This window comes from Bubalus kerabau, chromosome 8 (assembly GCF_029407905.1).
Source record: "Bubalus kerabau isolate K-KA32 ecotype Philippines breed swamp buffalo chromosome 8, PCC_UOA_SB_1v2, whole genome shotgun sequence".
Lineage (NCBI taxonomy): Eukaryota > Metazoa > Chordata > Mammalia > Artiodactyla > Bovidae > Bubalus > Bubalus kerabau.
The window spans coordinates 108,483,855-108,502,179 of NC_073631.1; the positions used below are offsets into that span (position 1 = coordinate 108,483,855).

The window sequence follows — 18,325 nt, forward strand, 5'->3', positions numbered from 1 at the left end:
TCTTGCCCTAAAGCTTTTTATATGGCAGAATACATTCTGAATTCTAGAATGGTCTGAAAAGTACTTTGAACTGGAGCCTAATCATCATCAAATAATCTGTGTGCAACAGAACTCTTTTATATTATGGCCATGGTGCTTATCATTATAGGTTGTTATTTAAAAATTCACTTTATTTTATATATATATATATATATATATATATGTTTCACTTATGGTGCATTTCACAATAAAATGTTTTAAAATTAAATGTAATAATAATATATGTGATATTTAGGTTTCTGAAGAGGAGAGTATCAGAAATATATTCTCCGGCTCCAGAATTGTATAACTTCTTGATTCCAGGTTCTTGAGTCATTGTCTCATAAATTGTCCTTAGCTTTATATCCTCTGACTGTGGGAAGCTCCCTATTCCTTCTCTGGCTCCAGCATATTCTCTTGTTTTCCTATCTCAAAGTCCTGTGGCCTTAATACTTCTCTGCACATTTTCTTGGCTGGCTGTGAACTCAGTGCACAGTCTGATACCTGTACAGTTTCAGGGGTGGCCATTGTTTAGGTGCAGACACGCCTCTCTAATCTGTGGACTTTCTCAGGGTGTGGGAGGAAGGGCTGAGCAAGGAGTTCTCCTACCTGCTGGCCCCCAGGTTGTGCTGCCCGCCAGGAGTGGGGTGGGTCAGCAGAGCTCCTGTGCTCAAGCTGGAATGGAGGGAAGAGCTGGCCTTGCCGGGTGGCTGGGCTGAGGGGAGTGCAGGAGTGGAGGAAGAGGCAGCCTTTGTCCCCTCCCTGTATTTCTTACATTCTGCCATCCCTTCAAGGTCCCTGCTTCGTGTCCCTTCATTTGTTCATCCTCTCCTGGCCGCTTTCCCTCCTGATTCCTCTCTATAGTTCTCTTTCTGTGGTTCCAGGTCTTTGATTCATCTCTGGGTCCTTCTTTTCCTTACACATCTTGAGTTTGCCACACTAGTATCCAGCCTTCCACAGAGGTGTCTCATGCCTCCCTTATAGCATTGGCAACCTCATCACTCCCTTAATCAGCACCCCCTGCTGCTGCTGCTGCTGCTGCTGTTAAGTCGCTTCAGTTGTGTCCGGCTCTGTGCAACCCCAGAGCCGGCAGCCCACCAGGCTCCCCCGTCCCTGGGATTCTCCAGGCAAGAACACTGGAGTGGGTTGCCATTTCCTTCTCCAATGCATGAAAGTGAAAAGTGAAAGTGAAGTTGCTCAGTTGTGTCCGACTCCTAGCGACCCCATGGACTGCAGCCTACCAGGCTCCTCTGTCCATGGGATTTTCCAGGGAAGAGTACTGGAATGGGGTGCCATTGCCTTCTCCAATGCATGAAAGTGAAAAGTGAAAGTGAAGTCGCTCAGTCGGGTCCGACTCCTAGCTACCCCATGGACTGCAGCCTACCAGGCTCCTCTGTCCATGGGATTTTCCAGACAAGAGTACTGGAGTGGGTTGCCATTGCCTTCTCTGCAGCATCCCCTACCCTAGTCCTAATCCATCTCCCCATTTCTTATGTCATTAGCACAATATTATCAGCGTCTTTGTTACAGTGTCTTTGTAATAACAACATATTGATGGCAATGAGATATCTATAAGTGACTGGTTAAATAAATTCTGTTTCATCCGTATAATAAAATATTTTTTTGTTCAGTCGCTCAGTTGTGTCCGACTCTTTGTGACCTCATGGGCTGCAGCACACCAGGTTTCACTGTCTCCTGGAATATGCACAACTCCTGTCCATTGTGTCAATGATGCCATCCAACTATGGCATCCTCCGTCAGCCCCTTCTCCTCCTGCCTTCAATCTTTCCCAGCATCAGGGTCTTTTCCAGTGAGTCAGCTCTTCACATCAGATGACCAAAGTATTGGAGTTTCAGCTTCAACATCAGTCCTTTCAATGAATATTCAGGATTGATTTCCTTTAGGATTGATTGGTTTGATGTCCTTGCTGTCCAAGGGATTCTCAAGAGTCTTCTCCAGTACCACAATTTGAAAGCATCAATTCTTCAGTCCTCAGCCTTCTTTATGGTCCAGTTCTCACATCCGTACATGACTACTGGAAAAGCCATAGCTTTGACTCTATGAACCTTTGTCGGTAAAGTGATGTCTCTGCTTTTTAGTATGCTGTCTAGATTTCTCATGCTTTCCTTCCAAGGATCAAGTGTCTTTTAGTTTCATGGCTGCAGCCACCATGTGCAGTGATTTTGGAGCCCAAGATTATTTTATTTTAATGTATAAAACATGTGAGACAGAATTTTTCCTATGTAATGCTGGTGATGCTGAGATAAACAGCTTACTCTACACCAAGTTCCCAGCAATTGGAAGTCAAGAACTTCATCACTTCAGAAGATTAAGAAAAAAAGATGTTTTTGCATTTGATTTCTGACAGGGGAAGAGACATGATTAACTGGTTGAAAGAATTGCATCAGAGTGTCTCAAGAGAAATTCTGAGTGATTTTGTGCTGGAGGTATTAGTAGAAGCTGAGTTAAGGTATATGCCATCTAAGAAGGAGATAATTGCTTTAATTCCTTACAAAGTTTTCAAAGTGAGAAAATAATTAATTAGTCCCTGTGAGTCAGTGCAGAGAAACTTTTCAACTGGAAAAAAATATTTCTCCTGGTTTAGAAGGCCGCCCAACACTTATACAGATGCTCAAAGATGGAGAAATCTCCCCCTCCTGACTAGTACCTGTGGGAAAAGACCTTAAATTAGGGGTTAAAGAGCTCCTTGTGATCTACAGGTTAACATTCATAAATTGTGTTCCTACCAGATACTCATGTGTGAGCACACAGGCACATGCACACGCACATGCCTGAGTTTAAGCCGCCTCTCCACCTCCTGTGCAAAACCAGCAGCCTGGGGGCAGAGGGCAACCATCCACTCGGATATTTGGGTTAGAAATGTGCGGGATGCTGCTTCTCCAGTTACAGTGTCAGCAGTTCCTTGTAGTATTTAGGGTCCACTTATAATATATTTCTCTTCATACTTTTCCAGTTTTGACCCTTTCCACACTCAATGTCAACCAAGAAACCAGGTATTTTCTAAGCTCTTCATGCATGCCTCCTGTCTGCATGACTCCCTAATTCCAAGAGAGAGCTCAGAGGAGGCACCTCTCCTAAATCTGCCCCTTTTCAGCCATTCCAGTCCTCCAAACCAAAGCACAGCTCTAGTTTGTTCTCTTCCTCTGTTCCAGATAGGAGCGTATTCACTCTATGTGAGTGCCCTAATAACTCCTTTGTTCCCTAACAAGTCCAGGGCCAGAAGATAGAGAGTGAAGCACCAGGGAGGGTCAAGATTCATGAAAAAGAAACAGCTGACCCCTCACCCGGGATGCTACAGTTGAGTTCTAGGGAAGAGAATAATAATTCTTTCTATTTAATGTGATCAGCTGATCATTTCCACTTATTCTCCCAATCACACTAAAAGGCATTGTAGGAATCAATAATTGTTAATTAGCAAGGACAAAGAGAATGGGGAAAAAGTTACAATGGATAATATTTCACAATTTTTTTAATATGGAAAGCAAAAATAAGTGTTTCCAAGGTAGTAAGACTGAGGTACAAACTAAATTCTGCAAAGGGGAAAGTAAGAAGAAACAGGGCAATTCACCCAACAGAACTGTCAGTCAGCACATGGAGGTCTCAGCTACCAAGGACTGTGAGGGTGAGAGCTTAGAAACAGGAATACTGCTTAAAAGTTTGTATAAATAGCAACCAGGCACTGCAAGTGCTTGTAAGAAAGTGGAAGTAAGAAATTGATTTAAGGAACTAGATCTGATAGATAGAGTGCCTGATGAACTATGGAATGAGGTTCATGACCTTGTACAGGAGACAGGGATCAAGACCATTCCCATGGAAAAGAAATGCAAAAAAGAAAAATGCTGTTTGGGGAGGCCTTACAAATAGCTGTGAAAACAAGAGAAGCAAAAAGCAAAGGAGAAAAAGAAGGATATAAGCATCTGAATGCAGAGTTCCAAAGAACAGAAGCAATAAGAAAGCTTTCCTCAGCGATCAATGCAAAGAAATAGAGGAAAACAACAGAATGGGAAAGACTAGAGATCTCTTCAGGAAAATTAGAGATACCAAGGGAACATTTCATGCAAAGATGGGCTCTATAAAGGACAGAAATGGTACGGACCTAACAGAAGCAGAAGATATTAAGAAGAGGTGGCAAGAATACACAGAAGAACTGTACAAAAAAGATCTTCACGACCCAGATAATCACGATGGTGTGATCACTGACCTAGAGCCAGACATCCTGGAATGTGAAGTCAAGTGGGCCTTAGGAAGCATCACTACGAACAAAGCTAGTGGAGGTGATGGAATTGCAGTTGAGCTATTTCAAATCCTGAAAGATGATGCTGTGAAAGTGCTGCTATCAATCTTCCAGCCAATTCGGAAAACTCAGCAGTGGCCACAGGACTGGAAAAGGTCCGTTTTCATTCCAATCCCAAAGAAAGGCAATGCCAAAGAATGCTCAAACTACCGCAAAATTGCACTCATCTCACACGCTAGTAAAGTAATGCTCAAAATTCTCCAAGCCAGGCTTCAGCAATACATGAACCATGAATTCCTGATGTTCAAGCTGATTTTAGAAAAGGCAGAGGAACCAGAGATCAAATTGCCAACATCCGCTGGATCATGGAAAAAGCAAGAGAGTTCCAGAAAAACATGTATTTCTGCTTTATTGACTATTCCAAAGCCTTTGACTGTGTGGATCACAATCAACTGTGGAAAATTCTGAAAGAGATGGGAATACCAGACCACCTGATCTGCCTCTTGAGAAATTTGTATGCAGGTCAGGAAGCAACAGTTAGAACTGGACATGGAACAACAGACTGGTTCCAAATAGGTCAAGGAGTATGTCAAGGCTGTGTATTGTCACCCTGCTTATTTAACTTTTATGCAGAGTACATCATGAGAAACGCTGGACTGGAAGAAATACAATTGGAATCAAGATTGCCGGGAGAAATATCAATAACCTCAGATATGCAGATGACACCAGCCTTATGGCAGAAAGTGAAGAGGAATTAAAAAGCCTCTTAATGAAAGTGAAAGTGGAGTGAAAAAGTTGGCTTAAAGCTCAACATTCAGAAAACAAAGATCATGGCATCTGGTCCCATCACTTCATGGGAAATAGATGGGGAAACAGTGGAAACAGTGTCAGACTTTATTTTTCTGGGCTCCAAAATCACTGCAGATGGTGACTGCAGCCATGAAATTAAAAGATGCTTACTCCTTGGAAGGAAAGTTATGACCAACCTAGATAGCATATTCAAAAGCAGAGACATTATGTTGCCAACAAAGTTTCGTCTAGTCAAGGCTATGGTTTGTTCTGTGGTCATGTATGGATGTGAGAGTTGGACTGTGAAGAAGGCTGAGCACTGAAGAATTGATGCTTTTGAACTGTGGTGTTGGAGAAGACTCTTGAGAGTCCCTTGGACTGCAAGGAGATCCAACCAGTCCATTCTAAAGGAGATCAGCCCTGGGATTTCTTTGGAAGGAATGATGTTAAAGCTGAAACTCCAGTACTTTGGCCACCTCATGAGAAGAGTTGACTCATTGGAAAAGACTCTGATGCTGGGAGGGATTGGGGGCAGGAGGAGAAGGGGACAACAGAGGATGGATGGCATCACTGACTCAATGGATGTGAGTCTGGGTAAACTCCGGGAGTTGGTGATGGACAGGGAGGCCTGGTGTGCTGCGATTCATGGTGTCCCAAAGAGTCGGCCATGACTGAGTGACTGAACTGAACTGAACTGAACAAATTTTGTCAGACTGTCTTCTTCTTTTTTTTTTTTAATTTAATTTTATTTTTAAAGTTTACAATATTGTATTAGTTTTGCCAAACATCGAGATGAATCCCCTACAGGTATACCTGTGTTCCCCATCCTGAACCCTCCTCCCTCCTCCCTCCCCATACCCTCCCTCTGGGTCGTCCCAGTGCACCAGCCCCAAGCATCCAGTATCGTGCATCAAACCTGGACTGGCAATTCGTTTCATACATGATATTATACATGTTTCAATGCCATTCTCCAAAATCTCCCCACCCTCTCCCTCTCCCACAGAGTCCATAAGACTGATCTATACATCAGTGTCTCTTTTACTGTCTCTTACACAGGGTTATTGTTACCATCTTTCTAAATTCCATATATATGTGTTAGTATACTGTATTGGTGTTTTTCTTTCTGGCTTACTTCACTCTGTATAATAGGTTCCAGTTTCATCCACCTCATTAGAACTGATTCAAATGTATTCTTTTTAATGGCTGAGTAATACGCCATTGTGTATATGTACCACCGCTTTCTTATCCATTCATCTGCTGATGGGCATCTAGGTTGCTTCCATGTCCTGGCTATTATAAACAGTGCTGCGATGAACATTGGGGTACACGTGTCTCTTTCCCTTCTGATTTCCTCAGTGTGTATGCCCAGCAGTGGGATTGCTGGATCATAAGGCAGTTCTATTTCCGGTTTTTTAAGGAATCTCCTCACTGTTCTCCATAGTGGTTGTACTAGTTTGCATTCCCACCAACAGTGTAAGAGGGTTCCCTTTTCTCCACACCCTCTCCAGCATTTATTGCTTGTAGACTTTTGGATCACAGCCATTCTGACTGGCATGAAATGGTACCTCATAGTGGTTTTGATTTGCATTTCTCTGATAATGAGTGATGTTGAGCATCTTTTCATGTGTTTGTTAGCCATCTGTATGTCTTCTTGGAGAAATGTCTATTTAATTCTTTGGCCCATGTTTTGATTGGGTCATTTATTTTTCTGGAGTTGAGCTGTAGGAGTTGCTTGTATATTTTTGAGATTAGTTGTTTGTCAGTTGCTTCATTTGCTATTATCTTCTCCCATTCTGAAGGCTGTCTTTTCACCTTGCTAATAGTTTCCTTTGATGTGCAGAAGCTTTTAAGTTTAATTAGGTCCCATTTGTTTATTTTTGCTTTTATTTCCAATATTCTGGGAGGTGGGTCATAGAGGATCCTGCTGTGATGTCTGTCGGAGAGTGTTTTGCCTATGTTCTCCTCTAGGAGTTTTATAGTTTCTGGTCTTATGTTTAGATCTTTAATCCATTTTGAGTTTATTTTTGTGTATGGTGTTAGAAAGTGTTCTAGTTTCATTCTTTTACAAGTGGTTGACCAATTTTCCCAGCACCACTTGTTAAAGAGATTGTCTTTAATCCATTGTATATTCTTGCTTCCTCCGTCAAAGATAAGGTGTCCATATGTGTGTGGATTTATCTCTGGGCTTTCTATTTTGTTCCATTGATCAATATTTCTGTCTTTGTGCCAGTACCGTACTGTCTTGATGACTGTGGCTTTGTAGTAGAGCCTGAAGTCAGGCAGGTTGATTCCTCCAGTTCCATTCTTCTTTCTCAAGACTGCTTTGGCTATTCGAGGTTTTTTGTATTTCCATACAAATTGTGAAATTATTTGTTCTAGCTCTGTGAAGAATACCATTGGTAGCTTGATAGGGATTGCATTGAATCTGTAAATTGCTTTGGGTAGTATACTCATTTTCACTATATTGATTCTTCCAGTTCATGAACATGGTATATTTTTCCATCTGTTAGTGTCCTCTTGGATTTCTTTCACCAGTGTTTTGCAGTTTTCTAATATAGGTCTTTAGTTTCTTTAGGTAGATATATTCCTAAGTATTTTATTCTTTCCGTTGCAATGGTGAATGGAATTGTTTCCTTAATTTCTCTTTCTGTTTTCTCATTATTAGTGTATAGGAATGCAAGGGATTTCTGCGTGTTGATTTTATATCCTGCAACTTTACTATAGTCATTGATTAGTTCTAGTAATTTTCTGGTGCAGTCTTTAGGGTTTTCTATGTAGAGATCATGTCATCTGCAAACAGTGAGAGTTTTACTTCTTCTTTTCCAATTTGGATTCCTTTTATTTCTTGTTCTGCTCTGATTGCTGTGGCCAAAACTTCCAAAACTATGTTGAATAGTAATGGTGAAAGTGGGCACCCTTGTCTTGTTCCTGACTTTAGAGGAAATGCTTTCAATTTTTCACCATTGAGGATAATGTTTGCTGTGGGTTTGTCATATATAGCTTTGATTATGTTGAGGTATGTTCCTTCTATTCCTGCTTTCTGGAGAGTTTTGATCATAAATGGATGTTGAATTTTGTCAAAGGCTTTCTCTGCATCTATTGAGATAATCATATGGTTTTTATTTTTCAATTTGTTAATGTGGTGTATTACATTGATTGATTTGCGGATATTGAAGAATCCTTGCATCCCTGGGATAAAGCCCACTTGGCCATGGTGTATGATCTTTTTAATGTGTTGTTGGATTCTGATTGCTAGAATTTTGTTAAGGATTTTTGCATCTATGTTCATCAGTGATATTGGCCTGCAGTTTTCTTTTTTTGTGGCATCTTTTTCAGGTTTGGGGATTAGGTGATGGTGACCTCATAAAATGAGTTTGGAAGTTTACCTTCCTCTGCAATTTTCTGGAAGAGTTTGAGCAGGATAGGTGTTAGCTCTTCTCTAAATTTTTGGTAGAATTCAGCTGTGAAGCCGTCTGGACCTGGGCTTTTGTTTGCTGGAAGATTTTTGATTACAGTTTCAATTTCCGTGCTTGTGATGGGTCTGTTAAGATTTTCTATTTCTTACTGGTCGAGTTTTGGAAAGTTGTAATTTTCTAGGAATTTGTACATTTCTTCCATGTTGTCCATTTTATTGGCATAGAATTGTTGATAGTAGTCTCTTATGATCCTTTGTATTTCTATGTTGTCTGTTGTGATCGCTCCATTTTCATTTCTAATTTTATTGATTTTATTTTTCTCCCTTTGTTTCTTTATGAGTCTGGCTAATGGTTTGTCAATTTTATTTATCTTCTTATCACTGGTTGTGATACTAGAATGCCAAAGAAGTTGCCTTCAAAGTGCATAATTTTAATGTGGGATTTTGATTCTAAAATGATAAGTAGAAATGTAATATGATTTGAGATGTTGATGAAAGCCAACAGAAAGAGAAACACATCCTAAAGAGTTTAGAGAGTAAGCTGTCTTTGTGTTGTTATAAAGGCGATGATGTGTTAAAGGGATCAACTGAGCAAATAAATGCATCTAGCGAGCGAGGAGCCTGGCAATTAAGGAACATAGTACAATCTGATTTGGTAACTTCTAACATTTTCCTTGCTCTAGGGCTCGCAACAAATCAGAAAAATCAGAGACAAGCAGATATGTTTTTGGGGACTTTACAAGTTGCTCTACGAAGCTGAGATGATGGCAGTTTGGTCCGAGGGACAAACTATCTATTTGAAGGTCTGGATCCTTGCTGCAGCTAGAGATTTGGGGCCTCAGAATATAGAGGATGTTGCCTCTAAATTACAGCTGCTTTTTGTTTGTCCTGGTCCTCAGATGGAGACTGTGTTGGACAGATGGGACATAGGGATGAAACTCCCGAGTCTCTTCGTCCCTTGGGACCTCTCCTCCCTCTTGGCATGTGATCACAAAAGGAAATATAATGTCAGAGCTTGAGATCATCAGCTTGGAGCTGGCCAGGTTCTTCCTGCTTAGAGTAGACATATTCACCGAAAGCACAGATGGAAGATATCTTTTAAATCACAAGAAAAAAGTTGAAGAAGTAGATAATCCATACTAAGGGGCTGAAACCATTTACCTCAGATTGAGTCTTGAACTCATGTGCTGGGACTCAAACCCAGCCAAAACCCTTGGTACCTGGTTTCAGGACCTATCGGAGTTCAGGTTCTTGATGTCTCATATCAGAAAGAATTCAGTGAGAGACAAAGTGATAAGTAAGAAGTGGATTTCTTTAGAGTAGAGAGAAGGACACTCCACAGAGTGTGGGCCATCTCAGAGGGCAAGTCTGGCTGCCTTGAAATGGGGCATGGTTAGCTTTATGGCCTTTGTAATTTCATAGGCTAATGAGTGGGAGGATTATTCCAATTATTTTGAGGAAGGGGTAGAGAGTTCTAGGAGTTGGGCCACCACCCCTTTTTGGTCTTTTGATGGTGACTTGAAACCATCACAGCACCTCTGGGTGTGTCATATAGCTTTCTGATTGAGGATCAGTTCAGTTCAGTCACTCAGTCATGTCCAACTCTTTATGACCACATGGACTGCAGCACACCAGGCTTCCCTGTCCATCACCAACTCCTGGAGCTTTCTCAAACTCATCAAGTCCATCAAGTTGGTGACGTCCTCCAACCATCTCATCCTCTGTTGTCCCCTTCTCCTCCTGCCTTCAATCTTCCCCAGCATCAGGTTCTTTTCCAATGAGTCAGTTCTTCGCATCAGGTGGCTAAAGTGTTGGAGCTTCAGGTTCAGCATCAGTCCTTCCCATGAGTATTCAGGACTGATTTCCTTTAGAATTGACTGGTTTGATCTCCTTGTTGTCCAAGGGACTCTCAATAGTCTTCTCTAACACCACACACAGTTCAAAAGCGCCGATTCTTCAGTGCTCAGCCTTCTTTATGGTCCAACTTTCACATCCATACATGACGACGGACAACCATAGCTTGTTTTCAAGGTCTAGTCAAAGTTGTCTTGTCTTCCATCTTGGGCCTATTTGATTCTAATCTGTTTATATTGTGTCCTTAAGCTATGTCATCCTTTCAAAAGTGTGTCCTACCCCCTTTCCTCCTGTTATCACTCTCAGCAGGACAAACACAGAGTCCTAACCAGTGGACCACAGGGAATCCCAGGGATACTTTCTTAAATCTGTTCACATACAGCAGTTTTTTCAGGATGTGGACAAAACATGCACAGAATACAATTTACAGTTGATTATGGTCATTTCCCTGATGGTTTCAGTAGTTATTGTTTCCCTAATGGTTTAAGTAGTTATTCTTTTCCTCAATCCTTCACCCTCTGAAGTGACAAAGTCATAGGAGCACTTTGCGAGGGAATGAAATGATGCTGACATCTCCTTTCAGGGAGATATTTGCAAGATAATGGTCTTTACTTCCTCAACTCCTCCTCCTCTGTGTCCTATAAAATAACCAGGCATCCACAATCCTCAAAATATTAGTCTGAGATATTAGTCTGCCATCTTCTTGGTCAATCGGCTTTCCAAATAAAGTATTCCTTGCCTCAACACGTTGTCTCTTGGTTTCTTGGTCTGTCCTGTGGTGAGCAGACTGATGTTGGACTTGTTAACCAATTCTAGGTTTGATTCTTTGCCAGCTCACCAAATTTGTACTGACTGATTTAATTTTCCTTTCATCAGCAAATCAGTTTATAACATTGTTTTATGTTTGTTTCTGCTGAATAACATGTTGCTTAATATGTATTACTGATTCACTAATATTGACACCCAGCCAACAGACTGTAACTCATGCCTGAAAGAAGTTTATCAAACAAGTATTTTAGATGATGACACTTGTTTAATACTTATCTAGGCTTCCCTGGTAGCTCAGCTGATAAAGAATCCACCTGCAGTGCAGGAGACCCTGGTTCAATTCCTGGGTCGGGAAGATCCCCTGGAGAAGGGATAGGCTACCCACGCTAGTATTCTTGGGCTTCCCTGGTGACTCAGATGATAAAGAATCTGCCTGCATTGTGGGAGACCTGGGCTCAATCCCTGGGTTGGGAAGATCCCCTGGAGGAGGGAACAGCTACCCATTCCAGTATTCTCACCTGGAGAATCCTCACAGACAGAGGAGCCTGGTGGGAGAGTCGGACAAGACTGAGTGACTAAGTACAGCACAAACTTGTTTTCCCCATTAGGCACCTAACATTGTTCCTACACTTAGCACCAGGAGATCAGCATTTCAGCATTATGTTTGAGAGCCATCTTAAGCAACAAAATCACCAACAAAATGCAAAGAAATGCCAAAAACATGTTGCTAATTAGACAGCACAAAATATATTTATTTATGGTATAGGAGCTGCCACAAGAAGGCAGGGTTGTTGCCTTTAACCTCAGTTGAGAACTGTGCTCCAGGCAACTTCAATTTTCTACTATGCGCATACATGCCCATGTTGATTAATGACCTTGAATGTGCTTGGAAATGTTGATTTTGGAGCAATACGTAAGTTTTTGTGAGTAGATGAATCCCTAAGATAGAATGTGTGAATAATGAGGATTGACTATAGCATCCTCTTGTTGGGTCTATTTGTTTTGTGTCACTTGAGGTAATGAATTAAACTACTATGAACATTAAAACAGATCTTTGTGAGGAAGTGTTTTCAGTTCTTAGGTAAATACCTGGGAATAGAATTGCTATGTCAAGGGGGTAAGCATATCCTTAGCTATAAGAAACTGACAGAATTTTTCATAATGGGTTTTGCTAGTATACACTCCTTCCTACTTCTGAAGTGTCCGTTTGGCTCCTGTGGCTTTAATCAACACTGGAGGGGCCTCTAGGGCCAATGAACCATGGCCCAAATTAGAGAAGCTGCCTGTGCAATAGAAGTTCTGGGAGAAAATATCTACGTGCCTCTGATTTCCTCATGTGCCAGAGGCCTTACTTCATATTCAACGAACAGTCATGATAGGAACTGACTATTGGAGCTCAGAGGCTAATAGGCAGTAACTGGGACAGTGGTGGCCTGGGCAGCTGGCAGCACAGTTCTCATGGAGATGAGCACCTCTGGGATGTGTCTTTCCTTCATGATGTAATTACTGACTCCTTGTATGTTAGTATCATTACTGAGAACTCACATGGTGAACACGGATATAAAAACTTCCTGCAACTTCCTGTGGAAATCTGTCGGGGTGGCCCCAGTAGAATCTCATTTCAATAGATTATAGATGGACACAACTTTTTGGAGGGTGACTGGATATCAGCTAAGCTATGTAATATGATTTAGGAAGCTATTACTGTGCAAATGTACATGTTACAGGTGAAGGTATTTTTTGTAGCATCATTATACTGGTGAAAAACTGGAGAACATGTGATGTTCTTGAGCAAGGTACTCAATAATTACATGGTGGTTATTTTCACAAGGTGAATATTTATTTAATAATCACTTGAAATGTGAGAGAGTGCTAACATAGAAAGGTTTCATATGCAAACACACACATAAATATATAACAGAGAGAAAGTAGCAAGGCATTATGTTGACTAAACTAGCAAGTAAAGTCCATATAAAGATATGCATGTGTATTACAGAAAATTTTGTGTGGACATAATAGAAATTAATCATAGTATTTAGGTGTACGAGATGATAGGAGAATCGTATACTGGTGAGGGGGAATTTGTTTTCTATTCCTCTATAAAATTTTATTTTCCTACCAAGAGTTGTTTTAAATGGAAGTTGTTTTTAACAAGGTAAATATAAATACTATAAATGTAATTTTGCTATCTTATTCCGCATCCCAGCTGTCCTTACTTTTATATACTATTAATATTTGGAGGAGTCGGTCCTATATATTTCTTATTCAGCCTGTACCTCTCACTTCAGGCAGCTCAGGGAAGTACCCTGGTAGCATGTGGCACCTCAGGGACGTATTCCAGCACAGTTGGAATGTATGCAGGGTGGAGAGCCTGGAAGCGTCTGTGGCATTCACAGGCTGTGGGCTTAGGGTGCATGACAGTTTCTCCCTTGTCTTTCCCTCTTCCCAGGTTCCCATAACTGTGGACAGAGAGTATCTGGTAGGTGGAGTGAAGAGATCATTGGGAAAAGATGGGATTCCTGGGGATTGGGATGAAGGAAATCTTTTGACAGAGGCTATTTGGTGGCTGTTGGGTTTTGATATGTTTTAGAGCCAGTTGAGGTGTCTTCTATTTGTGGGTCACTAGCCTGTGCAGGGCTGAATGGAATCAGGGAGACACAGAAGAGAGCAGGGTCTGGCAATGTTTTGACTGTTTTGATGACAAGCAGGACTTGGGGTCTGAGGGGAGGCCAGCTGGGTGTTGAGAAACTCCTTGTCTCCGAGATTTCAAGTTTGCCCATTTCAAACTTTTCCGTGTTCTAAACTTGATTAGCCTCAAGAGGAAAAGGGAAAGGTTTCTCTGACTCTAGTCACTGATTCCCTAGGGATTCTCTGAACTTGACATATTTAGTTAATCCGTGAATCAGTCTCTCTGGGGACAGAGAGGTGAAGGAAAAAGGAGAGAGAGACACAGAAAGCCATGGTTGGGCTCTCACAGAACTTTTATCACTAGACTCACCCGTAATTTGCTGTTGTGAGGTGTTCCCTCTTTCCCTGAGAGTGGAGAGAGCAGTAGTTTGCTGTGACCCACAGACCTTGCCCAGCACTCATCAAGTAGGGGTACTCGGGGCTGAACCCAGAGCCATAGAATTTTGCAGACGAGTCCCCTTCTCTGGAGGTGAGTGTCTGCCAGTGCGTCCCCTCTGTGAAGGAGCTAGCTGGAGAGGATTGGGATAGGAAGTTCTGGGCTTTGCTACCATGCAGAGGAAAGACACCCGGACCATGAAGGATGGATTAAGGGAGCTGCATGTTGAACCCGTGTTTCCTTCAGAGCAGAAAGCACATTTTGCTGTTCCGAGTGCTGGTGACAGACACAGCTCTCTGACATTACCTGAGACCCTGCTCTCTCATCCCTCCCTATTTCTTTTGTGTCTGCTTCCTATTCTGTAGGGGATCCCCAGGAAGAGAGGCCACAGACTGACCAGACAAGTCCTCTGTAAAGAGTGAAAGAGAGTGCTATCCTGTAAGCAAAAGGAAAAGCAGGTCAGGATGGATACTCTTTGTTCATTCACTGACCTGTTTGTGATTCATTCACTGATTTATTTACTGAATAAATATTAAAAGAGTACTTGTTCACACTGTGTCGGGCTCTGTTCTTGGCACTGGAGTTGTAACGGTGAACAAGGAAGAAAAAATCCTTGAGGTACTTCAACTTCAGCTTCTGGTGAGAGCTAATAAGAGGTAAATACAGCTTCAAGAGAGAACAAAGTGTGAAGAGGCACATGTGTAGCTTTAGAAAGTCTGGAAGGGCCACAGGATTTGAGATATTTGAGCAATCAGCTGCAGGTGGTGAGGGCCTTGCTGCTGCTGCTAAGTCACTTCAGTCGTGTCCGACTCTGTTCGACCCCATAGATGGCAGCCCACCAGGCTCCCCCATCCCTGGGATTCTCAAGGCAAGAACACTGGAGTGGGTTGCCATTTCCTTCTCCAGTGCATGAAAGTGAAAAGTGAAAGTGAAGCCGCTCAGTCGTGTCTGACTCTTAGTGACCCCATGGACTTTAGCCCACCAGGCTCCTCCGTCCATGGGATTTTCCAGGCGAGAGTACTGGAGTGGGGTGCCATTCATTGCCTTCTCCAGGTGAGGGCCTTACCTTATTTAATTCCCCAGTGGAGCTCAGGGTTATCCTTTTTGATATTTTCTGACAGTTTTCCTTATTTGTAGGACTCAGGAGACAATAGAGGACTTAGATGAGCAATGTTCTCCGGGGACGTTTCCACACTTCCTATAGTACTCAGATAATAATGGGTCGAAATAGGAATGTACTACACCTTTGGATGTCTCTTCTTCCTAGAGCTAGAAATCTGAAACTCCAGAAGGCCAGCAGTTGCTACCATTACATCATAGCTCCATTCTAGTTTCTGGTCCCATATTATGGAGTAAGGATGGGAGCGATGGAAGTTGGCAAAGACAGTCCCAGCCTCTTCATGCTTCCTGTTCCCCTACATTCTGCAGTCCCCTGGTGACAAGCGGAATCATCAGTCTGAGCTGGAAATCACTAGGTTCTGCTAAGGCTTTTCCTGTTAGGAGGAGACACGCTGACTGAAATGAGAGGCAGAAAGGGCCTTTTTTCATAAGATAAGGAGGAAGAAGTGGAGAGCTCCCTCCAGTGAGCCTGCTGCCCAGAAGTCAGAAAAAGACTCAATAGTTTGTCTGAAAACAGCTCTTATCTTAGGACATTGACCCCATCTCCCTGCCTGTCATCCTTCACAAGAGGCAGAAATGATACAGATAACAGAATTGAAATCTTTAAAGGGAAGACAAGGCAAAAGAATCTGAGTTCAGAGGAAGGAAGGAGAAGGAACCATGTCTCAGTGAGATTGACTATGAATACTTTCTTGTAGCTGTTGAGATGCAGCAGTTATCTCAGGGCATGGATGTAAGAAGACAGATTAGGACACTCAGAATGAAGGGGTCGTGCTGTAAATGACTATGTCATGGTCAGGGAAGTAGACAAGGTGGTCAGGGATGGTGGCAGAGTTGGAGTCCAAATGTCCAGTGAATTGAGAGACAAAAGTGATTCTTGGTTTGGTGTGTTCTTATGGATTGAATAATATTGGTGATTATTTCTTATCTTACTGGAGATACACACTTATCTTCATATATTATATATTTGTTATTGTTCAGTCACTAAGATGTGTCTGACTCTTTGTGACCCCATGGACTGTAGCCCACCAGACTCCTCTGTGGTATTTCCCAGACAAGATACTGGAGTGAGTTGCCATTTTCTTCTCCAGGGCATCTTCCTGATCCAGTATCTAACCCATTTCTCCCACAATGGCAGAAATATTCTTTACCACTGAACCACCAGTGAAGCCCACATGTTGATTATAAAACATTTAACATCGACTTTGTACAGAGAATAGTGAAATATGAACCCAGCTGGTCATTCTGTGGAGCCTGAAAGAGCAAGAGATAATATTTGTCAACCTGTGAATGTCTTTAGTGCATTGAAATGAGCAGCCTGTTGTCTCTCCTTTGCCCTCCAGATTTCAAAAAGAGCAGAAGCACCCAGCCAAATGTTGAAAAATTACTCTAGCACCACGGAATTTTATCTCCTTGGCTTCCCTGGCTCTAAAGAACTGCACAATATTCTTTTTGCCACTTTCTTTTTCTTCTACTTGGTGACAGTGATGGGAAATATCCTCATTATTGTGATTGTCTGTGTTGATAAACGTCTGCAGACCCCCATGTATTTCTTCCTGGGTCACCTCTCTGTCCTAGAGATGCTGACCACAACTGTGACTGTCCCCTTGATGCTCTGGGGTCTGCTACTTCGTGGGATGCAGGCAATATCCTTGACTGCCTGTTGTGTACAACTGTATTTGTACCTGTCTTTGGGAACGTCGGAGTTCATATTACTTGCTGTGATGGCTGTGGACCGTCATGTGGCTGTCTGTAACCCTCTGCAGTACACCATCATTATGAACAGCCACACCTGTCTCTGGGTGGTAATTGTGTCCTGGGTGTTTGGCTTCCTTTTTCAAATCTGGCCAGTCTATGTCACGTTTCATCTTACTTTCTGCAAATCAAACGTGCTAGACCATTTTTACTGTGACCGAGGACAGCTATTCAAGCTATCGTGTGATGATAGCCTTTTCACTGAATTTATTCTTTTTTTAATGGCTGTTTTTGTACTTTTTGGTTCTTTGATCCCTACAATTGTCTCCTACACCTACATCATCTCCACCATCCTCAAGATCCCTTCAGGATCTGGCCAGTGGAAAGCCTTCTCTACATGTGCCTCCCACTTCACCTGTGTCGTGATTGGCTACAGCAGCTGTTTGTTCCTCTATGTGAAACCCAAGCAAACGCAGGCCGCTGAGTACAACAGGGTAGCATCACTGATGGTTTTAGTTGTAACCCCATGTCTGAACCCCTTTATCTTCACCCTCCGAAATGACAAATTCATAGAGGTGTTTCGAGATACCATGAAAAGCTGCTATCGACTCCTCAAGGCTTAGCTGTTGTCAGGACCACCATGGATTCATCATCTTGGGCCTGAGTAAGCTGAGAGCTCTGATTCAAATCTGAAATAGTCATTTTCATCATCAAGTAGTTTATGGTCTATGATGTAACTTTTAGCTTTTAATAATCACTTCCTTATTTTTCAGTGGATATATTCATTTATACACATTATTGTAGTTACAGTGGATACATTCATTTATACACATTATTCTAGTTAAAATACACCTTGCAAGATAAATTTAATAGGACTTACCAGATGGTCCAGTGGTAAAGAATCCACCTGTCAATGCAGGAGAAATGGTTTCAATACCTGGCCCAGAAGATCCAACGTGCCATGGGCAACTAAGCTTGTGTACCACAAATACTGAAGCTTGTGTACCCTAAAGCCTGTGCTCGACAAAAGAGAAGCCATCACAATAAGAAGTCTGAGCCCCAACTAGAGAGTAGCCCTGCCTTCGACAACTAGCAAAAGCCCGTGTGCAGCAAAAAGACCCAGCACGGCCAAAAATATAATAACAAATAAAAAGTTGTTTTTGCAAATGTAATAATAAATATTTAAGATGTGATTTTGCAATTTTACTCAGCATCTCAGCCATTCTCACTTTTATGTAGCATTTTTGGGATTAATTTTGAATATTTTTTAAACCTTTATCCCTCAATCCAAGCAGCTGAGGTTTTTGAGCAGGGCTCCAAAACCCAATCGCCTTTGAAGACCTAGAGG

The 18,325-nt window shown here is 42.0% G+C and overlaps 1 protein-coding gene across 1 annotated transcript; it reads left to right on the forward strand.

Moving 5' to 3' along the window:
• The first annotated feature begins 16,655 nt into the window (after positions 1-16,655).
• On the forward strand, positions 16,656-17,998 carry LOC129658673 (olfactory receptor 9A4-like). The gene has a single exon (XM_055589545.1). The coding sequence runs from the start codon at positions 16,656-16,658 to the stop codon at positions 17,598-17,600; it is 945 nt and encodes a 314-aa protein (XP_055445520.1). The 3' UTR covers positions 17,601-17,998.
• The last annotated feature ends 327 nt before the right edge of the window (positions 17,999-18,325 follow it).